The sequence below is a fragment of the Phacochoerus africanus genome, chromosome X (assembly GCF_016906955.1).
Source record: "Phacochoerus africanus isolate WHEZ1 chromosome X, ROS_Pafr_v1, whole genome shotgun sequence".
Lineage (NCBI taxonomy): Eukaryota > Metazoa > Chordata > Mammalia > Artiodactyla > Suidae > Phacochoerus > Phacochoerus africanus.
In genome coordinates, this window is record NC_062560.1 from 23,061,964 (window position 1) to 23,087,477 (window position 25,514).

A 25,514-nucleotide genomic window follows, 5' to 3' on the forward strand; every position below is an offset into this window, starting at 1 on the left:
AAAAATAAATATACTTAAAAATGTTTCATAACTTTTTCTTATCATTATAATATATACCATTGGGAAATTGGGAAAATAAAGGAAAGCAAAACTTACCAAGAATTCTACTTGCCCCTACTGTATAGCACAGGTAACTATATCCAATCTCTTGGGATAGACCATGATGGAAGATAATATAAGAAAAGGCGTGTGTGTGTGTGTGTGTGTGTGTGTGTGTGTGTGTATATATATTTATGACTGGGGCACTTTGCTGTACAGCGGAAATTGGTACAATACCCTAAATCAACTACACTTTAATAAAAATACACTGTCAGAATGCTGTTTGACATAAATCATGGCAACATCTTCTTTGATCCACCTCTTACAATAATGACAATAAAAACAAAAATAAACCAATGGCACCTAATTAAACTCAAAAGCTTTTGCACAACTAAGGGAACCATTAAAAGAATGAAAAGACAACCTACAGGATGGGAGAAAATCTTTGCAAATGATGCAACCGACAAGGGCCTAATCTCCAAAATATACAAACTCATACAACTCAACAAACCCAAACAAACTCAAACAAACTCAACAAACTCAAACAAACAACTCAATTGAAAAAGGGGCAGAAGACCTAAATAGACATTTCTTCAAAGAAGACATACAGATGGCCAAGAGGCACATGAAAAAATGCAAATTATTAGAGAAATGCAAATCAAAATTATAATAAGGTACCACCACACACTAGTCAGAATGGCCATCATTAACAAGTCAAGAATAACAAATACACCATGTTCATTGCAGCACTATTCGCATGGAAACAACTTTGCAGCCAAGACATGGAAACAATCTAAATGTTCGTTGAAAGGTGAATGGATTAAGAAGATGTGGTACATATATACAGTGGAATACTACTCGGCCATAAAAAAGAACAAAATAATAATGGCATCTGCAGCAACATGGATGCAATTGGAGATTCTCATACTAAGTGAAGTCAAAAGAAAGACAGATACCATATGATATTACTTACATGTGGAATCTAAAATATGGTATATATGAACCTATCTACAAAACATAAACAGACTCACAAACATAGAGAACAGACTTGTGGTTGCCAAGGGAAATGGACTGAGAGTTTGGGGTTGGTAGATGCAAACTATTACATTTAGAATGGATAAGCAATGAGGGCCTACTGTACAGCACAGGGAACTATATCTAATCTCTGGGATAAACCATGACGGAAAAGAATTTAAAAAAAGAATGTATGACTGGGTCACTATGTTGTACAGTGGCACAACACTGTAAATCAACTATACTTTAATTAAAAAATTAAAAATAAATAAAAAAGAATTCTACTTGCCAAATATGATCATTGTTAACACTTTCTACATTTCTTTTTCAAGCTTTCTGATTGATATGTTATTTGCACATAGTAACCACTTTAGAATCTTACAGCACGGACAGCTATTTTGACTCAATATATTATGATTATTTTATCATATCATTTAAATAGTCTTCAACCTCACTTTTTTTTAATTAATAGACCTTATTTTTTTTTTCTTTTTTGGCCAGCCTGTGGCATACAGAGTTCCTGGGCTGGGGATTAGATCCAAGCCACACCTGTGACCTAGCCCAGTTCTTAACCCACTGTGCTGAACCTGTGTCCCAGCACTCCAGAGATGCCGCCCATCCTACTGTACCATAGCGGGAACTCCATTAATAGAGTTTATTTTTTATTTTTATTTTATTTTTTGCTTTTTTTAGGGCTGCACCTGTGGCATATGGAAGCTTCCAAGCTAGGGGTTGAATTGGAGCTGTAGCCACCGACCTATACCACTGCCACAACACGGGATCCAAGCTGCATCTGTGACCTACACCACAGCTCACAGCAACACTGGATCCTTAACCCACTGAGTGAGGCCAGGGATCAAACCGGCATCCTCATGGCAACTAGTCAGATTTGTTTCTGCTGCACCACAATGGAAACTCCCTAGATTTTATTTTTTAAAACAGTTTTAGATTCACAACAAAATGAGCAGAAGGTATGGATATTTCCCACAGAACTCTCACTAGGTTTCAAAGCTATAAAACATTCCACTAAATAGAAAAACCATAATTTCTCTAAGTATTTCTTTCTTGTTGAATATTTAGTTGCTGATACTTTATACTATAAATAACTTCCTAAAACTTTTTTTTTTTTTTGCTTTTTAGGGCCACACTCACAGCATATGGAGGTTCCCAGGCTAGGTGGCTAATTGGAACTGCAGCCTCCAGCCTACACCACAGCCACAGCAACACCAGATCTGAGCCATGTCTGTGACCTACACCACAGCTCACAGCAACGCCAGATCCTTAACACCCTGAGTGGAGCCAGGGATTGAACCGGCATCCTCATGGATGCTAGTCGGGTTTTGTTAACCACTGAGCCACGACAGGAACTGCACTAATCATAATTGTGAACCTCTGATTATTTCCTTAGGATAGATGCCTAAGAGTTGAATTACTTAGATCGGGGGTATGAACACTTTAAAGATGAATCTTTTTTTTTTTTTTTTTTGCCATGCCCATGGCATGTGCAAGTTCCTGGACCCAGGATCAAACCCACGCCACAGCAGTGACAATGCCAGACCCTCAACTCCCTGTGCCACAAGGGAACTCCTAAAGATGAATCTTTGGAGAACATTTTAACATACTGGTAAATAACGTTCCACAAAAGCTGTACCATTTATACTCACATTACAATGTATGAAGGCACCTATCTTTCTGCCATCTCACTGGCACTGAGTATTATCTTTGCCAATTTTATAGACCAAAGATAGCATCCCTCTGTTTCAATTTGCATTATTTTGATTACAAGAAAGAGGGGATGTTTTTCAAATCTTTATTAGCCATTTTTATATTCTGAGAAAACTGTGTCCTTTGCTCACTTTTCTATTATTGAAAATAAATATTGAAGTTAGTTAAAAAGCAAAACAACCGTACAGTATAAAAATTACCTTAAATATCTTTTAAAGAACACATTTTCCAGCTCTATCTAGAGTCCCAAGAATCACATTTTTTAAGCCAATGTGTGAATGCCCACATTTAGGTCAGGCTAGTAATGACTGCCCTTTCAGCAATCTGGAATCAGGATTTTTATTATGCACTAGGGATACAGGCCTCCTTATGACACGATCTAGAAGCCTAACTTCCCCATGTGGCCACTTTCCAAATCCTTCATGGAGCTGGAATACTCTTCCTTAGTACTAAAAATAATACCACATTGCATTGATTCTGAAATGTACATTTTCCCCTCCACATTTTAACATGTTTGAGACTAGGAGGGGTCTTAAAATAAATGTCTTAAAATCTGTGTGGACCGTTTTGTGACATTCTAACACCTCTGAAATGGAAGTGTGTCTTACAATTAATGACATCTTAAAATCAAGAAATAGACAGATGCGATGAACAACAGAAAAAAATCACCTTAGATAAAAATTCCATACCCTAAATCAATTTTTTCTTAGGCAATTGAGCTGAAGGAGTTTACAAAGAACATCAATAATAATCTTATATTTTATTCATATCATCACCTTCCCCAAAGGGCTTCAGGTGACTTTTAAAATATTGAAAGTTTAAAATAATAGTTGTGGGAGTTCCTGCTGTGGCACAGTGGGTTAATGATCCAGCTTGTCTCTGTGGAGGTGCCAGTTTGATCCCTGGCCCAGGAACTTCCATATGTTGTAGAGGTGGCTGAAAAAGAAAAAGCAGTTGCGACTCAATGATAACGAACCTGACTAGTATCCATGAGGACACAGGTCTGATCCCTGGCCTTTCTCAGTGGGTTAAGGATCCCGCATTGCCATGAGCTGTGTTGTAGGTCCCAGATGCAGCCTGATCCTGAACTGCTGTGGCTATGCTGTAGGTCAGCCGCTGCAGCTCCGATTCAACCCCTAGCCTGGGAACTTCCATATGCCACACGTGCAGCCCTAAGAAAGCAAAAAAATAAAGGCAAGAAAGGAAGGACCACTAATATCCAATTCTAATTTGCAAACTCTGGTGCCCTGTCTCTGTCAGCACAAAGTCTACAAGGTGTTCCAAAGGAAAAATACAAGTTGTTACAATCAAGAAGGGTGGCCTGGGTCTAGTGACATATTCGTTTACTTTCACCTTATTGCAATATCATATGGGTCACCTGGGCCTGTATGAGTGCATTTGTGGATCATATAATCTAGTTTTAACAAGATCACAAGATCAGCAGGTGGCTTCAAATATTTCCTGCAGTGAAATAGGAAAGTAAAGATAGTATAAGCACAGACCAACAACAAGAATGACAGAGCTGACCCTTCTGCTCTTTGTATAAGGGCTGCACCAGCCACATTACCAGGTGTGAACAACGACAGCCTCATCCAATTTGACAAGAGGGCAGCTGACCCAAAAATTAACACAAAGACTATTTGAATAGTTCTCTTGCAGCCCAGGGGGTTAAGGATACAGTGTTGTCACTGCAGCGGCCCAGGTCACTACTGTGGTGCAAGTTCCATCCCTGGCCCAGGAATTTCCACATGCTGCGAGTGTAGCCAAAACAAACAAACAAAAAGACTATTTGAAATAGGTGCTATTAGCATTAAACTTCACCGCGAGATATTAGCTACTGATGCAATGAATGAAGCTGTTATAATAACCATGATACGTTCAAGGGAAGCATCCAGAACATAAAGACAAACCTCTCTGATTTTTTTTCAGCAATGTTTCAAGATGTGTGGTAAGCAATCCAGTACTTCACAAAACAGTGTTCCATGTAATGATAATGTTTAGAAGCCTTTTTTCAAGTTGCTACAATTCAACAGAGAAAAACCAAAAGTCTCATACCTTTGCAGAAACACCTGCTCTGTATGCCACAGTAAAACGGGCTGCTCTAATGTGTAGAAAAAAAAAATGATGTCAAACTTAAATGCATTCCTTTGTCAGTAAATATATTTGGAAGACATATAGAAAACATTGCTGAAGATTGGAAGAAACAAGCATTAGAACAAATTATGTAGTGTGGGCGGTTTTCTATACAGTTGGATGGAAGCACAGATACTTCTAATGTCTCAGCTTGAGGTATTTGCTAGATTCTATTTCAATAATAAAACCCTTTTTTTCTGAACCACTAAAGATGTTCCAACAAAGAAAGATTTTCCAAAGAAGATTGGTTCTGCAAAGTGTATGACTTCCTTAATTTTATATATACATAAAATTATATACAAAATGCATACATATATATATATATATGACACAAACACAGAAAAACTGTGTAAGAATACCTGCCAATGAGGTGACTGCCTTACTCTTGGACCCTGATCTCCCATCTGTTTGAGAAATATCTGTCTTCTTTTCATGGCCATTCCTCTGTTGACTCTCAAAATGTTGTTTCTTGAGGTAACATCCTAGAAGCTTGTAAGGCAAAGTAGATGAATTTAACCAGATCTCATACAGAGATTAGCAGACATAGGGAGGATTCTAATTGCTTGAACTACAACTCCTCATTTTTCTTCCCTTTAAAAACCTCCCTGGAGCCACCCTGACAAGGATGGCTCAGGGTCAGTTATTTTCTACAATTTGCGGGATTATCCTGAGACACCCTTGCTAGTTAACCAATTCCATCCACGCCCTTCTGAGTCGGGAAACAGTGAGACCAGGCCATTAGAAAATGCATATGGATGGGGCAGCATGGATTTTTAATTCACAGATTACCTGATGAGGGCTTGACTGACTAGGGTCCTAGAAATAAGCCAAGTTTAGTTCAAGGGCTTACCTTTGTTCTCTCCCAGGCAGGACTGAACACACTGCGGCTCTGTTAGCAGCCAAGCACTGTGATTGTAGGTTGGATAGGAGAGTATTCCTTAGAGTGTTATCTATGAGGTCGCCAGAATTGTCTGCAAATGGGAAACCTATCAGAGAGTGCACTCCCTCTATTACGGTGGCCAGAATAAACTTAGTCTTCAAGAATAATATCCATACAGCAATGAGGGCAGACCCTAAGTGTGTGACTGAGTAAACTTTCACAAGCTGAACACACACAGCGTCCAGATCAGGTAACCCACCAGTGCCAGCATCCAATTTGTGCTCCTTCCTCTGTTGACTTTGAACATCATAGTTTGCCTAAGTTAAAAATGTGTAATAGAAATGGAATCATGTCATGTATATTCTTCTGTGTCTGGCTTCTTTGATTTCATATTGTTTGTGAGACGCACCCCTATTTGTGCGGGTGGTTCTGGACTCTTTATTCTCCTTGCTGTGTGGCATTACATGGTGTAAATACACTACAGTTTTGTTATTCTACTTCTGCTGGGCATTTGGGTAGTTTCCCCTTCGAGGTTATTATGAATAATGCTGCTAAAGACATCCTAACACCAGTCTCTGGAGGCCAGATGTGCATGTTTCCTAGGAGTACAAGTGCTGGGTCAAATGTATTTACTTTGAATTTCTAAATTTACTACTAAGAGCCTAGACATCTGATCTCTTTCCACTCCTGGTCCTGAAAGCAGCAAATGTGACACAGGAGAGCTAAATACAGCACTTCTCCAAGTGCAGTCAAACACATCTTGTTTCTAAATCACCCGAGAGCTTGAGCAGGTGACCCCTGCTCACGTATGTGGGAAAACTGTGAGTCGTGGCAGCAGGGGCTTTAAAAATCAGACAAATTTAATTTAAACCCCGGCTTTATCAGTTAGCATTTGATCTTTGGGGAATTACTTAATGCTTGCTTTCCTTATTTCTCACATGGGGAATAGATCTTATTTCATAGGTCTGCAGCCTGGTGAAACGAGATAACCCACGTAAGGCATCCGGCACAGTGCCTGACAATATGCACCATAAAGATTGTTCCATTCCCCCACCTGCCGACGGAGGAAAATAAGTGAGACCTCTAGACTTGAAGCCCGTACAGAACCATGACCTTACAGCTGAACAATCTGGAGGTACAGTACAGTTTAGTATTAGGTGCCTGTGCCTACAATCTCAGGCCCACTGGAGATGAAGCACAGAAGCCTGTGAGTGCCAGGAGCGGGCTGTCAACAGCCCATCGGTTGGCCATGAGCTGTACACATCATTCATGCTGCTTCTATTAACCTATTGTTGTTGTTATTGTGGCAAACAAAAAAGCCAAGTCAAAGACTTTGGCAAGAGGAGATGCTAAGAAAAGGAATCCCGCTCAGCGGGCTGGCCCCATGTGGCCCCACACATTATGACGCAGGCACACACTCTCGGGGCTTGCTGCTTTGTTTTCCGATCACTGAGCTTTCAAGTGTGCCTTCAAGACTGTCGAGTGCTAAACTGTCTCTTTATCCCCAAGCAGGGTCAGCTTCCCCAGCCTCCCCTACAACGTGATGCATGCTGGGATAAGGAGGAAGGTAGGAGCGTTAAAACAATAATGCTATGGTCTGAGACCAGCAACGCGTAATCAGATCCTAGCAAGGTAGCGGCTTTACCTGGGAGATTGTTCAAAGAAAACGGGCCTAGCTTGCAATTACTTCAGTTGTTCTTACCTTCCTTGCTCTCTCCTTTTCATCCTGCCTCCAGTCATCAGATAGAATACATCTGTCTACATTTATTTCACTAAGGGGCACCAGGAAGCTTCTCGTGGGCACCAGTGAAGGATACAAGAGTCACAGGATTGTGGCCTGACCCACTGTTGGATTTAAACCCCAAATATAAGTCCTAGATGAGCAGCATCAGCTAGAGAAAGGCCGCCACAGTTCAATGCCATACTGCTCTGCCTCAAGGAAAACCCAATATTTTAAAGTTCAGTATTATAAAATAAATCAATTAGGAGGCTATTGTTCACATTAAAAAGAGATTCAACACAGGTTTCTTTGAACAATGACTAAAACATTCAATGTATGATTCAGAATACATTCAACCAAGCATCTGAAGTATAAAGTGGAAGACAAAGTGGCTCATATGACATTAATATAAAGTTCCAAATTATTTTGTGAACATTCATTATGCATATTTAGCCAATGTGTCTTACCATAAGATCATTCAACCTGTTTTTTACTCAAAATGGAGTAAAAACCAAAGGGAGGTAAGGAGTGGGTAGCCCTGATGTTTGATGAGCATCAGATCAAACAGAGCACCCTGTGGTGAGGCACGTTCCACGGCTCTGAAAGCTAGAATCACAGTCTTAGAACTGGAAAAGATCAGCTACCCAACCCAGAGTAGGTGACAGAATTGAGGTGCGGAGAGGAGAAGTGATTTATTTGCTCAAGCCCATGCAATAATTAAGTCAATGGCAAAGCTGACGTTGGAATGAGATGGTGGGTTCCAGCAAGCAGAGACTTGTCTTGCCAGGACCTTGCCCTTCGGTTATGGGCCAGCCCAGTGCCCCTGGAGCTACAGATCTGGATCTGCCTTGATTTGGGGGGGTTGCTGTGGAAGCCTGGAGGCCATAAAGAAATAGATCCATTTCCTCTCATCAATAGCAAGCACACCTCATCAGGAACCACTCAGCCTTTCCACCTTCCCCTACCACCCTTTCCCCCACCCCACCCCAGCCTGGAGGCCTGTGGCCAAGAAATAGCCTAGGGTTGGACCCAACTTCCCAGGCTATCCCATAATTACAATTCTGCACCTACCAGAACCAAGCACCATGACTTGGCCTCCACCTTCAGAGAAAACAGAAGCTATCAGATAAGAGAGGCTTTTAACCTTCACTACCCTTTCCCTTGTAACATATTCTTAATCCTAAATACCCTTACCAGCTTCCTGACCACCATGCTGGGAGAAGCGTCTCTTTGCCCACCTGAAGTTAATTCTTCTACTCGTGAACTGGAGCCCAACCTCTCCAGTCTAAGGGCCATTCCCCTCATCAATTTTCCCCATTGCTTCCACCTTCTACCACTGACTCTTTCCCATTTATGTTTAAGCGCAAGTCACTACCATGTTAAAAGAATGAGCCAACCAAAAGTTTTGGCATCGTGAATGGATGGAAGAAAAGAAGGATGGAGGGAAGTACAAAAGAAAAAAAAGAAGAGGAGAGAAAAGCTAGCCTCCCTCAATCTTAAACCCTGATTTATCCATCTTTGAGTCCTACCCATTCTATAGGCTTCTCCTCTCAGTCAAACTTCTACTTGCCCACCTCCTAAAAGCTCTTCGACCTGTGTGGCCGCTGCTTACACCACTTCACTGAAACATCACCGCTGACATCATCTTTCTAAATCCAAAGGAGACTGTCCCTTGTGATCTCATGAGATCTCTCGGCTGCATTGGGTTCTATTGGATAGTCCCTCCACAGAACGTACCTAGCCCTTGGCACCCCCATCTCTCAGATATTTGAGATCTCTGTCCTCTTTTCATGATCCTTCCTCTATTGGCTTGTTAAATGGTATTCCTAGAAAGGCACTGGGATAAAGTAGATTAATTTAACCAGATTTCATGTAGAGACAGGCAGGTATAAGGAGACTTCTAATAGATTTAATTATAGCTCTTCTATTTTACTCCTTCTAAGAAGCTGATAGGATGGCTCAGGGTCAGTTAATTTCTAAAATCACCCTGTAGTAGGATTATCCTGAGGCACTCTTGCTAGTTAACCATTTCCATACACTTCTTTCATCACTCCAGAAGCTGTCTGACTCAATTTCACTCCCATCAATTTCACTACTTCAATTTCACTTCCATCTCCTCCATGCTGCATCTCCCACATCAATGTCTCCAGCACACAACTCTCTTCTGAGTTCTAAAAACAAACATTCATTAGACACCTTTGAGTGGAAACCCCCATGGTATCCCCAACCTTCACTCTCACAAACTGTCATTCCCTAAGGCTCCCATCTCAGTGATGGTACCCACTCACTGGAGCCAGAAAACTGAGCCTTCCTGATACTGATCTACCCACAGACTCAGTTACAGATCCTGCGGCATTTACCTCTTTCATGTCTCCCACATCCATCCTGAACTCTCCTCTTCCACCACCCCAACCCTAACTTCACACATATTAATTCTCAGGTAGATTACTGTAGCAGCCTCCTAATTGAAACATAAAAGGAGAGCTCAGAAACTATGAGTGCAAAATAGGAAGTAAAGGAAGGCTTTTTTTTCAGCTATAAGTAAATATATGTGTGTGTGTGCGCTATGCAACATGAAATGTATTTATCACTGTGGCTTCTCAGAGCTTATCCTCCACAGGCCTGGGCAAGTGAGTTCCTTCTAAAGCCACATGTGGCTACTGAGCACTTGACACTGACTGGTCTGAACTGAGACGTGTTGCAAGTGTAATACACACACCAGATTTCAGACTTGGTAAGAAGGAAAGAATATAAAGTACCTCATTAGTCATTTTTATATTGATTACATTTGAAATGATATTTTAGATGTATCAGATTAAATTAATCATTAAAATTAATTTCAACTTTTTCAAAAACTTTTTAGATTGTGGCTACTAGAAAAAAAAAATTTTTTTTTTGCTTTTTTAGGGCCACACCCCCAGCATATGGAAGTTCCCAGGCTAGGGGGCTAATCAGAGCTACAGCTGCTGGTCTACACCACAGCCACAGCCACACCAGATCCGAGCCACATCTGTGACCTACACCACAGCTCACAGCAATGCTGGATCCTTAACCCACTGAGTGAGGCCAGGGATTGAACCTGCAACCTCATGGCTCCTAGTCGGATTCCTTGCAGCTGCGCCACGAAGGGAACTCCTTATGGCTATTAGAAAATTTTAAATTGCACTATATCTCCATTGGATGGCGCTACTCTAGAGGCTGGAGTGGGCCACTCGCAGTGGGGCTTAATATCCCCTCAAAAATAAACTGATCCTTTCCATGTCCAAAAATGTTTGGGGATGAACAAGTTGCATCTTTTTTTCCAATTCAGGGACTTGTCTTAACTTGGGGATCAGAGCAATGGAATACTTCCGGCTGGAAAGTACTTCTGCTCAATAGAGAAAATATAGTTTAGAAGCCATAGAAAGTACAATATATTAAAGCCAAACTTACAAAAAAAAAAAGCTCTCTTAAGGGATTTCAGCATCCTAGCATGCTTCCACCTACCAAACTACTGGCTCCTGTTAAATGAAAAAGATCTTCAAGGGCAGGGGCTCTGAATTACTTCTTTTTTGGGGGGTGGGGGGGCTGCAATTGCAGCATACAAAAGTTCCCGGGCCTGGGATATCGAACTCATGCTACAGTAGGGACCATGTCGAATCCTGAACCACTAGCCACCAGGGGACTCCTGTGCATTATTTCTTTTATTTCTTTCCACAGCATTTGGTGCATTGCTGTGCATGGATGCTGCTAAGTAGCTAGCTAACTGTGGATCCTGTTGGTCAGGGACTGAGTTTTCTCTCAGTTACCTTTGTTTTTTTTCCTTTTTAGGGTCCACACCTGCAGCATATGGAATCAGAGTTGCAGGTGCCAGCCTAGGCCACAGCCACCACCACGCCAGATCCGAGCCACATCTTCGACCTATGCCACACCTTGCAGCAACACCGGCTCCTTGACCCACTGAGCCAGGCCAGGGATCAAACCCATATCCTCATGGATACTATGTAGGGTTCTTATCCTGCTAAGCCACAATGGGAACTCCCTCAGCTACCTTCGAAAGCCCTGCATCAATGAATGCTTCCAATCCCCCCTCACTGCCTGCATGAAGAAATGAAGACTATTCACCCTTTTCATTTCTACGTGCTCAAACACACACACACACACACACACACACACAAAGAACATACCTATCTTCTTATATTTGATTAATTTCTTACATAGGGAGTTTAGCTTTAGGTAAATGAGAGAGTGGAGGGATAGTGGAAGAATGAACTTAAAAGAATGGAATAAACTAATTCATTGATCCCATGTCCAATATGCCTGACGATTATCCATCTGTAAGAAGTGGATGTTGCATTTGGATCGAGACCAGCAGGAAGAGGTCTAATAATAACCTTGGGCAGAATTCCAGTTGACCACAGTATATGCCCAAGGAAGCTCATGATTGTTTATTTTCACCAATATAGCACCGTAAGTATCTCGCTTTTAAAATGTATGCTGTCTGAGTAGCTAAATAGATGGCGATGCTAGCAAAGGAAGCCAGTGAGGTCTCTGGAAATCTGCTCATCTTTGTGAGCACTAGCGGCTAAGCGTCCTATCTCCTAACTGACATAATGCACCTTCTGCAAGACAGCAGTCTCTTGGCACGGCTCCACTTTGAAGTAAAGCCCAAAATGAACTCCTGCTAACGTAGCATATCGAACCAGCCCTTTTTTTATTGCCAAGGCCTTCTCAGTTGATCTGTGGCACATCCATCTTCATGGAAATGACTACTGCAGGCTAGAATAACAACTTCTTTCTGACAGCAGAATGCACTCCTGGAAGAACTTGACCAAGGTCGTTAACCAAATATCTCAGCAGACAGTTTTCAGGGTGGCTGGGCTGCATCAGAAAGGGTTTATGGAGCGTCTCCTGGGCCCAGAGGGTTTGCCTAGGCCTATTTGAGGGCTGGGGACTTTTGAGGACACAGTCCTTTCCCACGAGGAGTCCTCTTCCCTCAGGACATGGGTCTCCACAGAAGGCTACTGCATCCTCTCACCCAAGGCCACTCCATTTCTCTTCTAGACAGGCAACTTTATAAGTCACATAGCATCATGTTTAAAAGAAAATTGCCAAGAGTGAAAAATAAGTCAAGGACCAAGAAAAAAACACTCTAGCAATGGAGAGAATTCTCAGAAACATCTCAAACCTGAGCCAGCATGGTAAAGAAGGGGAAGAAGATTACATTCTTAAGACATAAGCTCTATTATAAAACCTAGGTCATTTTCTATTTCTTTATCAGTGTTATTCTTCCTCTTTCTTCTATTTTCTTCCAATACAAAAAAAAAAAAAAGGCAGGTGGAAAACCTACAGGTTTATCTTTCAGAAAAATTCCCCCTTGAACATGATTCCACTGTATCCTCAATATCCTTATCAATTTGCTTCTTACAAAGATCTAAAGTACAGACGGCTTTAAAAGTCCTGTGTATCTAGGCATGCCAGCTTCGTACTTCCTTTCCTTAAAGAGCTATGCCGGGCTTTGCAGAAGAGACCAGAGATACAGTGAGGACAAGACAGGTTTCTACTCAACATCCCCCTGGCAAATGGGGACTCACTCTCAAAGAGTTCACCACTCCCTTCTTCCTGCCTGCACTGTACCTGGTGACACACCCCTTTGCACGCTCTGTCCTTATTAATCTGAATGAAAGCAATCTGTCTGCGTGCCAGTCTCTTCTAGAATGCTAGATCACAAGGTACCACTGGGCTCGGAGCTCAGCACACAGTAGGTACTCAATCAACATGGGCAGAGCTAACCCGGATCACCATCATCAACCTTCACTGGAAGTAATACATAGACAAACACATGCAGACAGGAGCACTTGTACACACGTTCTCAAGGGCCATGCTAGATCAAGAGCACAGTTCATTACACAAAGGGCATTTTATGCAACTGCAGAGATTTAAATAAAATGTGTATTGACAGACAATGACACTCAGCGACAGAAATTCACATTCCGGGACTTGCAGTAAAACTTTATGGCCCTTTATACACCCAGAAATTTCTTTTGCCATACCGCTAGGTAAAAGTTAGAGTGAGTTTGGGGAAGCAGTGTCTGCCTCAGCTAAGGCAATGAGAACCACTCTGGTAACTGCTACTTTTTTAAGATAACGTTTTGTTACTGAATCCTATTTCCTCTCCACTTTATGAATTCAAGTTTAATAACTTGTAGGAGAAAGAGCCTGTCCTCTGAAGGGGAATCTCTCAAGTCTTCCATGCACTTTCCAAAGTTAGTTAAGCAATTCAGCAGCCTCAGTAATCCACGTGAGATTTGGGGTAACATGTTTGGGTACTGAGAAACAGAATTTATATAGTTCAAAATATGAAGATATTAGCCAAGGTGATACGAGAAAAGGTACTTCAAAAAATTTAGTAGTCATTTATAAATTGGTTGCAGTTTCTATTTAAACAGAGCCAATTTTCAGTAGACTACAATAATGATGGACATGGAACATTTTTAACAAAAGCAGATCAAACAACGATGTCCTACTATATAGCATAGGGGACTATATTCAATGTCTTGTGACAAACCATAAGGGAAAAGAATATATCTGTACAACTGAGTCACCTTGCTGCACAGCAGAAATTAGCACAAAATTGTCAATCAACTATACTTCAATAAAATATTTTTTAAAAGTAGACCAAAGCAGAGTTCCCTGGTGGCCTAGCAGTTATGGATTAGGCATTGTCACTGCTGTGGTGCAGGTTCAGTCCCTGGCCCGGGAATTTCCACATGCTGCGGCCAAAAATAAAATGGATCAATGCAACCACTTAAACAGTTCAACTTCTATACATCCTTAACACACACACACACACACACTAAGCCAGAACTGCTAAAAAGATGGAAAGAACTGTATCTCATTTAAGGGCGTGTTGCAGGGGAAAGATCTTCCACTTTGCAGGTATAGAGCGCTGGGTTCAAATCCCAGCTCTACAGCCCTTCAAAGCAATGTGACTTTGGGGAAGTCGCATAACCTCTCGGAACCTCAGCTGCCTCACTTTTAAAATGATGGGGAGGTGGTAGAAGTTTAACATTGCCAGCTTTGCATGGTTCTTGTGAGTTAACCTCCAGGATGAGTTGTCACAAGTGAAAATGGAAAGTATTTGAACTTTCTTCCTTCCCTTGATTTCCTCTGCCCATCCTCTCAGGCAGGAGCAACCAAGGAACAGAACAGCTAGAAGTCAAAAAGGGAAGGAAAAGAAGTGGGCACAAGGGACTAAAATGATACGCAAACTGGCACCGGATGCCCTCTCCCTCCTCCTTGCCCTTTACCTGTCAGGAAGGTGTGTGACGCAAATTTCAACATTGAGTTTCACTTTTAAAATATATCTGGGGTGATCCTGAAACAAGCTTTTTAATGAATCAGGGTTTTTTTCGTTTTTGTTTTTTCTTTTTGCCGTACTAAACCAAGAGTTGTTCAGGGGCTCAAAGGAATCCCTTGGCAACAAACTTATCCGGGTGGTTTGCATCCCGTGAGAACACAGGTACTACACTGTGTATGTTGTTCTGCAAGGAGCTTAAGCGTTGGGGAGCAGTTAATAGCAAAGCACCCTAAGAAAATAGATCCTAAAAAATAGAAACACAGCGAACAAAAGCCCACAGTGCTCTAATGTAACTTTCTTTGTTTTCATGTTTTAGAAAATTGTCCTAAGTCTCCCTTTGAACCCTCATTAACCCTAATGAAGAAGTAACAGCTGTGGATAGGCTGGCCTTGGAATCTATGAGCCCTTATTTTGGGAGTTCACAGAAAATGCTACATTACAAAATCCTTTTTTTAAGGGAAAAAAAAAACCCTCTTTCCAGGTTCAAGCTCCACAGCCAATCAAAATATTGCACCTTTTTAACATGGGAGAAATCGCTAGAGAGAGGATAGCTCTATCTAGTGTGTCGCTTGGATTTGAGGGTTCAAAGAGACGTCTCCCCAAGTTCCCCAAGACTTCAGGTCATACAAAATCCATCACCCTTTTGGTGTTTTTGACTCCTTGAGTATATACACTGAGGTAGTTGAGAACCACCTTCCACATTTATGAGTTAAGAATCATAACCAATGGCAGAGGAGCGGATTAAATTTGGAATATCAGTAAGTGAGATGGAAGCAACTCCCAGTGCCCGTTTCCACACTTTCATTATTAAAGGCATGCAGCCCCTTTCGAAGTAAATGGAGCTTCCCCAGGTTCCCATGACCTGAACAGCAGCCCTCACTGCACGTTCCAGTGATGTTTACCATTCCTTTAAGGTGCACAATTAAGGCTAGGCTGGAAGGCTTGGGTTTTTAACTCAGGGCTAGTTTTGCACAATATTTCTAAATACATCGCTGAGAGACCCTTTTACTTATTTATTTTGAAATTTTGAAACGAATGGGCAAGTTTGGCTTCCATATCCTTTTCATTTTTCCAAAATTCGCATTAGGCACCAAAATTAGTTGAGGACCGAATCATTCCCGTAGCTAAAATTTAGAACTTAACAACGGACTCGTCCCAAGCTTTGTAAGGAGAATACCATTTTTCAAGTGTACGGTAGAATCTTTACCTTTAGATGAGAATACACCTAAAAGAAAAAAAAGACCATCCCCTCCTCCCAAGGCACAAAAAACACAGCATAGCCCGAGCAGCCCGTTTCCTACCCAGCCAATACAATAATGCTTTGTAAGCTGAGAGCAGCGCCCGGTATAGAAGCTAAGTATAAACAGCTGAGAAGGATTAGGCGGTAGCTCCATTCTCATTTACATGAAAATCCTCTAAGCAGCGTTTTCCTCGCTGGCTGTGGACGCATAAGGAACTCTTTTGTGCCATAGCCACGCATACATTTGCATCCTTTGTCTTTACTTACCAGTCGAGGCTGTGGGCATGTGTGCTCTATTTCCTCCATGGTTTCTGAGGGAGGCTCATTGGAAAGGGATTTTGGGATACCTGTTTCTGACTCAGCATCAGTGGTAAGTACTGGCATGGCCAGTGAATGCTCCCTCCAGCTCTATACCCTCTGTGAGTCTCCTCCCAGGCAGAGAATGTTTTCTTTGTCACGTATTTTTCTCTTCCCCACCCATCCCCCTTCTTCGTCCCTTCTTTCTGTCTTCCCAGGGGGAAGTAAAGAGGTTAGCCCCCAACCCCCCGCCCCTTTCCTTCTCCGAGAAGCCGAGAGGCAAGGCCTCAGTTTATCACTATAACAACCAGACGGCACTGGAGCGGCGGGTGCGGGATACAGTACCTCATTTGCATGGAGCGCGCTGGTTGGCTACTGTCATCATAGTACCACTCCGCCAGGGAGCGGCCGGCCCTCATTGGCTGGTCGGCCGTGCCCACGGGGCCCGAACTTGCCGCTTTTGTTTCTTCTGGTTAATTCAGTTACAAAGGTCTCGGCCCTTTCTGGGCTGGGGACCCCGGCTGTACTACCCAGATAAGAAGAAGCCGCGTCCTGAGGGGTCCAAGACGCCTCTAGACAGAATGTAGCAGACCTCTACTAAAAAAAGACCAAGTCCCTGGCATGAATATTTGATGTGCTGTAGTCAGAATTTTGCCAAATAGGAGTCACCCTGAAGACAAAAGCCACTTTTGAGCCCAAATTCGCTGGGCCCACAGTTGCCAGCTGGCTCGAAGAGCCTCTCGGGCATTCATTGCGAGCACCTGTGTGTTCACTCCCTTGACTGCAGTGGGAGCACTGGCAGATCCCCTGAGGCCTGGTGTAGCCCTGGCGCTTACCCATGGGGCCGCCCGGGGTGGGAACTGCCTCCCACCTCAGACTGCCCTCCCTAGTTGCTTCCTCCCTCAGTCACTCCCCCCACCTCCAGCTATTCTGAGTGTCCTCAATGAAGTCTTGCCCCTTCAATATATTGTTCCTTACGCTGGTCTATTATTCCTTTGCTCCCATTTCCTAAGAAACCTGCTCTCAGCCAAAGGCTCGTGACAATCAGAGAACCATCCTAGATGGGGTGTTAAAGATGATGTGCCTTAATGTCTAAATTGTCCAGGAATAACCATTTTAAGAGGGCGTTCTGAAGACACATGCCCAAAGAAAAGAACAAAGGTATTCGTTCTAGTGAAATAGCACACTTTAAATAACATTAATAAAAGTCCTGGTAATTGCTAACATTTCTTAAGCACAGACACAGTGCTAAGTATTGAATCTAGATCTTGTTTAATCTTCATGCAAACCCAAAGAGGTTGATCCTATTATTATCCCCATTTTACAGATGGGAAAATTGAAATTTAGAGTAATTGCTCAGGGCCTCAAACTCATAAGCAGTGGAGCTAGGACTGGAAGGATGATGGAGGGGCGGGCCAGGATGCAGCAGGTATACTGGTTGAAAAAGCATCTAGGTAGAAGTCCTCTTAAGTCCCTGGGCTTCTAAATTTTTCATTTTAATCTATAGCAGTGGTTTTCATCCAAGTATGGTCCAGGCCCAGCAGCACCAATATCAGTATCACCTGAGGACTTGTTGGAAATGTAAATTCTTGGTCCTTAAAGACCAAGTTCACCAGGTCTGGGTCGGGGGGTGGAATTTGCATTTCTAACAAGTTCCTGGGTGATGCTGATGCTGAAGGAGACCATACTTAGGGGACCAGTAGTCCAAAGGATGGGATAAAAATCCCTGTCCTGCCTCCCTCGTAGAATTTGGGAAATTAAATAAGATATTATGTGAAAGCAGCTTGTAAATTAGAATGTTTTATACTAATGTAACGGGGCATTATTTTTATTACTCTTCAAATAAGCAAAGAGGGCTAGCCTTAAAAGAAGAAGAAAATGGGTTCTGCAGCGGAGTTGTGGTTTGACAGTTACAGATCCTGTCGCTTTAAGTCAGAATGACATCGCTTGGCACTGCAGTTATCACCCATGCTTGAGAGAACCCCAGTGATGCAAGAATGCCAGTGAGGTTTGGGTCATCTGAAAAGAAGCCTTCCCACCATTTCCTTGCTACCCTATCTGCCCTCCTAGAAACACAAAACACTTCAAACTTCAAGTTTAGCTGTACCAAGCCTTCAACCTGGAAGAATCAAGTCCTGCAATACATTTGGGGGTCCCTTTCCCACTGTTATACTGCGTGAGAGGGAAAGGAGGCTGTTCTTCTAATCTTAGTGTTTTCTTTGCCACACTGTCGTGCTGCTCAAAGGGTGGTCCCCCAAAAAGCAGTGGCAGCAGCCCTGGAAACTTAGAAATTCTCCGTCCCCACCCCAGATGCACTGAGTCCGAAACTCAGGCGGCAGAGGCCAGCAATCAGTGTTTTAACAAAACTTTCGGGAGTTCCCGTCATGGCGCAGTGGTTAACGAATCCGACTAGGAACCATGAGGTGGCGGGTTCGGTCCCTGCCCTTGCTCAGTGGGTTAACGATCCGGCGTTGCCGTGAGCTGTGGTGTAGGTTGCAGATGCGGCTTGGATCCCGAGTTGCTGTGGCTCTGGCGTAGGCCGGTGGCTACAGCTCCGATTCGACCCCTAGCCTGGGAACCTCCATATGCCGCGGGAGCAGCCCAAAGAAATAGCAAAAAAAAAAAAAAAAAGACAAAAAAACAAAAAACTTTCGAGTTTTACAGGCATTCTGCCACATGCTATAAAGTTTGAGAACCAATGCCTCGAGCCACATGATCCCTTTGGAAAGCACCTAACCCCTCAGCCCCCACTGTGTTCTGGGTTACCTAGCTACCAGCTGGGTTCCTAATTGACCCTCTAATCCTCTCTCTAGAATGGGAGGCTCGCCAGTGCACCTGCCTATTTAGCAGAGTCCTGATGTCTGGTGGGGTCCTTGTGAACCCCTCTTGCCCAAGAGCCTAGACCATGCCCTTATCCCCCATCCCAAGCCTTTCCTGTGTCAAAGTGGGCAGATGCCCTTCCTCTCCCGTCTCCCCCCCACCCCCACTCCCTGTCTCATTGAAACAAGATGCTGCCTTTGCCTAGGATGAAAATCTTCACTGTCTCACGAAAGTCAGACTTTTAGCAGTCAGTGCCACTGCATGCTAAATCCAACTCACACGTGACACCTAATCAGCCCAAGTCCTTGAACCTCAAAATTGAGATTTCCGTCTACCTGCCTTGAGGGTCAGGTCTATAACTAATTCCATTCCTACTCCAGCCTTATCCTGGCTTCTCAGGCCCCTCTCCCCACAGCCCAGTGATTGAACCTCACAGTCCTCATGGGGAAAAATAAACTCTTTCAGGCCCCACTCTGAGAGGGGTCCTTACCAAATTCACCAACTCTGGGGATCAAAGTCTTGGCTCCTATTGCAATCTGATTTCGGTACGTCTTAATAATAACTGAATGGGTTATTTTTAACTGGGGGGCTTCATAATGCCATTAAGATGATTAAGAATGACCAGTTAATTACACAATATGGTATTAAGTATTCCATAACCCGCTAGAGGTTATGTGGGGGTGACTATAGAGGGATAGCAGAAGGAAGGTTATCGAGGTGATGGGATTGTTCTGTATCCTGATTATGGTCCTGGTTACACAAATCCATACAAAATGTTAACATTGTTAAAAACTCCACGGGGGACATATGGCAGTACATATTCACAGCCTTTAGAGAGTTTGTACCCTTTGACCCAGGGATTCCTCTTGGGAATTTATCCCCAAAGAACTAATCAGAAACCCCAAAATAATTATATACAAAGATGCTTAACATAGACTTTAAAAAGGCAAAAAAGCATCCAATTTATAGCAATAGGAGGAATGAGTAAAATAGAAATGATACATTCATATAATATTATACATGCATTAAGAGTCATGTTTTTTTGGAGTTCCCGTCGTGGCGCAGTGGTTAACGAATCTGACTAGGAACCATGAGGTTGCGGGTTCGATCCCTGCCCTTGCTCAGTGGGTTAAGGATCCCAAGTTGCTGTGGCTGTTGTGTAGGCCGGCGGCTACAGCTCCAATTAGACCACTAGCCTGGGAAACTCCATATGCAGCATATGCAGCGGGAGCAGCCCAAGAAATGGCAAAAAGACAAAAAAAAAAAAAGAGTGATGTTTTTTAAGACAATCTAACACTAGGGGACCATGTTAATATTATGCCAGGTGAGAAAAGCAGGTCACAAAATATTACTCTGCAAAAGTTTGGGGATATGTACATGCCTAGAGAAAAGCACCAGAGGGAAATACACCAAGATGTTAAGTGACATCTTTAAACTGTGGGATTATGGGGGAATTGGGGATTTTTAAATATATTTTTAGGTCTATAACAAGTTTTTTGTTTGTTTTTGTTTTTGTTTTGTTTGTCTTTTTAGGGCCACACTCGCGGCATATGGAGGTTCCCAGGCTAAGGTTCCAATCGGAGCTGTAGCTGCTGGCCTACACCAGAGCCACAGCAACGCCGAACTCTTAGCCCACTGAGCAAGGCTAGGGATCGAACCTGCAACCTCATGGTTCCTAGTCGGATTCATTACTACAACAAGTATTTTTAAATGAGCATCTATTACCCTGATAGGGAAAACATGAACATCACCCCTTCTCCCCAAAGGAATCAAGGGCTGGATAAGGACGGGGCAGGGTGGAGTGGTGAGGGGGTGGGTGGGTTGGTGAGGCAGGGAGAGGTTAGCATGTAAGAGAATGGCAAGGTGCAGGGGGCGACTCGGTGAGAGGAACCAAGAAAGCTGAAACAGGAGTGAAGCTGGGAGAGTCCTATTTCCAGTTAGCAAAAGCTGAGGGAACATGTTGGCGGGCTGTTCAGGAAATCCTCAGGGAAATTTTGGAGAAAGGGCTCTTGAGTCTTGTAACCTCTAAGAGTAGGGCGGGGCTTTGCGTGAGAACTTGTTAGATCAGCACTGCCCCTCATCTTTCTTCCTACCATTCGTCAAGTACCTCTTACGCTCTCGGCACTCTGCTAGGTACTTACCATGGGCTGCTCCTAATCCCCTCAACACTTGATCCGATGAGGAACCCGGGCTATAGCGACCTGCGCTTCCACTTGGAAGAGCCCTCCCCCAAGTGGTCTTCAGTTCAACTTCCAGTAGTTGAAAATACCATTCCCAAAGATCTGCAGGGAAGAACTAAAATAATCTCTTTGCAGCAGAAAACATCTACTTAGCCCAGTCCCCTCCAGCCTTACCAATGTCAACACCCGCCCACTGTCAACGGCTAGCACCTGCATCTCTGCCTGGGGGTTCTCCCTGGCCATGGGAAGCTCCTGCCCTCTCTCCCCAGCAATACCGCTGAGGTTATGTATGAATACCCCACTGTTCTCAATCATCAGGTGGGATAACTGAATCACATGTTCTACACGGACTCCCAGAGTTCCCCTGTGGGATTAAGTTCAGTTTCCCAGGGTTGTAGCTGGCTTCCTTTCCTTGTCTTGTTCGCCCACACTCCTCGTGGGTCTTTCCTACACTCACCTCCCAAAATAACTACTTGAACTTGAATCCTTGTCTCAGGATCTGCTTCTGGGAGATCTCCAATTAATACTATTTCAGTGTCCTATCATAAAGTTTTAGTATGATCTCCCTTATGGCAAATGCCTTTCTATCCGCTTTTATTCCACATGGATAAAAATGAGTCGTAACATTGCATATCTGTTAGTCTATTTTCTGGAAAAGCAGGTATTACATTTAAGCTTTCTCTTCTTTGAAAATACCTTTCCCTTTTTATTTTCCAATCTTTAATCATGCTGCTACAAATTTTGTATCCATGGTATAAAAATGTTGTCAACTAGAGAATGTTCAATTATTTACCTCCAGTTTGTATGCCCCTACATACATTTCATACATACATTAATATCTATCAAGAAGGCCATGTGTAAAACCTCCTTCATCCCAAATCCTTCCTCCTTACCTACCAGTACTCTTGACTCCATTATTTCTTCCACTTCTCTTTTTTCTTTCTCCTTCATTTTCGTCATCATCTTGGATTATAAGGAAGCTATTAAAAAGAAGGAAAGAACTTGGAAAGAACTAGACAAAGTTGACAGAAGAACTTAGACGGTTTCCTGGAAACCATTATTATCTTCTATGGAACTTTGTTACTTTAATGGCTCTGCTCTGAGCCAGTTACCCAGTTTTCTACATGTGGCTTATGGTTTGAGCCTAAACCCTGACATAGTCCAGAAAAAAACATTCACCATCTAAGTAATGCAATCCACGAATAATTCCTTCTCACCCACTCCAGGAGAATTATGGTAATGATAAACCTTTTTGCTGGGTAAAACATTTCACCTCTCACTTGGTTCTTTTACACACTGAATTACATCATAATAGCTCTCTGGGATGGACTAGTTTTAATACTGAAGTTTTTCAAATGAATAAACCTATTCAGAGAGGCTAAGTGATTTGAGCAAGGTCATATGATAAGTGGCAGAAGTATCACTTGAATCCAGGTCTCATGAAAGTTCAACTCTGTTTTCCACCAAACTACACCGCCTCATTCTGATATAGATTTGCTTTGTCAACAAGGTTGCTGAGCTAACTCATGTGTATCTCACCACCCCAAATAACCACTCCAAGCAAAAATTGACAGAACATTGTAAATCAACTATGAAAAAATTTTTTGAAAACAACCACTCCACCCTTTTTCTACTGAAATCATGTAACATGAAGCACTCTTCACTGGTATTCACTCAGCTCGTTTCAAATCTCTGAAAGCATGGACCTAGACTCATTGTAAGTGCTTGAATTTACTTACAACAGAAAGCTAAACACAAATGCCCTGCCAAATTCACCAGTGGGTCAAGAGTGAGGCTGATACAGGTCCACAACCCATAAAGGCCATTAGGGGGAAAAGTAATCACCCGACATAAAAAGCAATCAGAGCTTCAAAACCTTTTTTTGGAAAACAAAATCAAGAAGATAGAAGGAAAGTGCTTTATTTTCTTCCTTACATGGATTTTCTTCTTTTTCCGGCTTCTATAATCACCAGGAAAATATTGACTTTTACTCATTCATTTGACCAAAATCAATTGAGTCTATTGTACACAGTTTTAAGGTGCTGGGGAGCAACTGCCCAGACCCAACCTGAAAAACCTCCTGCATAAATGAAAATGCCACCTTACATCTTATATTTTAAAGAAATAAATATTTGACATAAACCAGAGCCATGAGCAGCAAAGGCCTCCAGTTCTTAGCACTCGAAGGCACTACATAATTAATGGTTGTGCCTGTGTCTGAGAAAGTCCTAAAAGAGATAAATTGCTTTATCAAAATGAGGTGTATTTATCTAAATGCTGATGTAAAATCAGTTGTAAATATGATATATTTTGTTTGGCTGTACCAAAACAGATATGATAGCAGGTTTTTTGCATAAATTAAAGCTGCCCTTAGCTAGAATAAATCATTCTTATTGACATTAGCAGCTGTGTAGTCAGTAAAGAATTATTGTTGCCATTACTTGGTGGTATTTATAAACACTTTTATTTTCTAAGTGCTTTACAATCACTTATTGTCTAATTAATATCTAATCATCTGTTTACAAGTAATAATCACACATGTAGAGTAGTTTAATCAAAACTCCAAATGCAGCCGCCATCATACTCAAGAATGTTGTGTAAATTTTGGTCCCTCCTTGACAGGGTTTGGGTCCAGACATATGGCTGAAACAGATAATTCAACTGAAAAAATAAATGAATAAAGATTCCACACTTGGAGTTGAGCATAATTTGGAATCACAATTTTTGCATGCCAAACGTATCATCTGAATGTCAGTGGGTAAGAATATAGGTAATTTTCAACACTTAATGGCTCAATTACACAGACATATAAGAATTTTAATTTCAGTCACAAAATTGTATGATAGTTTGTAATAAATGCTCAAGGGCAGGCCCGATTTAACATTGGAACTGTTAGTCACGACCACTGTTTTCAGTGATTTTCATGAAAGAGAGCAAATGTAGCAAAGGTGGCTCGGGACCTTCAAGGTTAATCTAACCAGGTTCAAGTGTAGACCAAGCTATGGCCAGTACAAACACCTGCCAGTCTTCATTATCCAATGTAAGTGGATGTAATGCTGTCTCCCATGAGTCTCCCCAAGTGTTATTCTATAAGCAATTATGGGAACCACGAAAGGATTTTTTAAGCAAGTGAAAGATATGCATACTAATCCAACTTTTTATCTCCTAGGATAAGCTGTCCTACAAGTAGAATTGCTGAGTCAGAGGACTTGCATTTTTTAAGGCTTTATATACATGTTGTTTGACACTGTTATCAAACTGTCCCTCAGATAGGTGACTGAATCCACACTGCTTCTGATAACCCAAAGACCTGTCTTTCTCGATTACTGATCTGCCATAATCAGTTTCCTTCCTCCTTGCTTTCCTACCAGGCAGTTTCCCAGGAAGGCAGCAAATACGGCAGAGTCCTGAGGACTGTGCCAGGGGCCTTCTGAACATGCTACAAATGTGCTTGACTGGCAAGTAAGTAATCATCAAGACCATCTGATGCCAGGATGGACAAATTCATTTGCAAGTATACTATTATTACATTCCTGGGACCTCATACTAATTGATTTGAACGGCCAGGCCTCCAAAGTGAAATCCTGCAAAATCTGTTCTCAGTATCTTTGAATGCTCAAAGGAAGATCTAGTTTAATCCGTATTAGGTTCCTATTGCTGCTGTAGCAATTTACCACAAACATAATGACTTAAAACAACACAAATTTATTATCTTAAAGTTCGGGAGGTCAGAAGTCTGAAAGGGATCTCAGTGGGCTAAAACCAATGCATTTCTTCTGGAGCCTCTGGAAGAAATATGTTTCCTTTCTTTTTCCAGCTTCTAGAGCTGCCTGTATTACTTGGCTCATAGCCCTCTTCCATCTTCAAAGCCAGCAGCTGTCCCACTGCAGCCTCTGCTTCAGCAGTCACATCTCTAACTCTCCTGCCTGCCTCTTTCTCTGGAAAAGACCCTTGTGATTGCATTGGACCCACGTGGATAATCCAGGCTGCTCTCTCCCATCGCAAGATCTTTAACCTAATTAAATCTGTAAAATCCCTTTTGCCCTGTAAAATAATGCATTTCCCAGGCTCTGGGAATGAGATTGTAGACATCTTCGGGGGGGGGGGCATCTTTCCAGGGGGCGGGG

The 25,514-nt window shown here is 42.4% G+C and overlaps 1 protein-coding gene across 1 annotated transcript in view; it reads right to left on the reverse strand.

Annotated features, from left to right (window-relative positions):
* PCYT1B (phosphate cytidylyltransferase 1B, choline) overlaps positions 1-16,697 on the reverse strand; it is a 108,150-nt gene extending 91,453 nt beyond the window's left edge. Inside the window, exon 1 of the mRNA XM_047765403.1 lies at positions 16,358-16,697. Coding sequence (XP_047621359.1) covers positions 16,358-16,474 — 117 coding nt within the window. The 5' untranslated portion in view covers positions 16,475-16,697. The remainder of the gene's footprint in view (positions 1-16,357) is intronic.
* Positions 16,698-25,514: the final 8,817 nt, after the last annotated feature.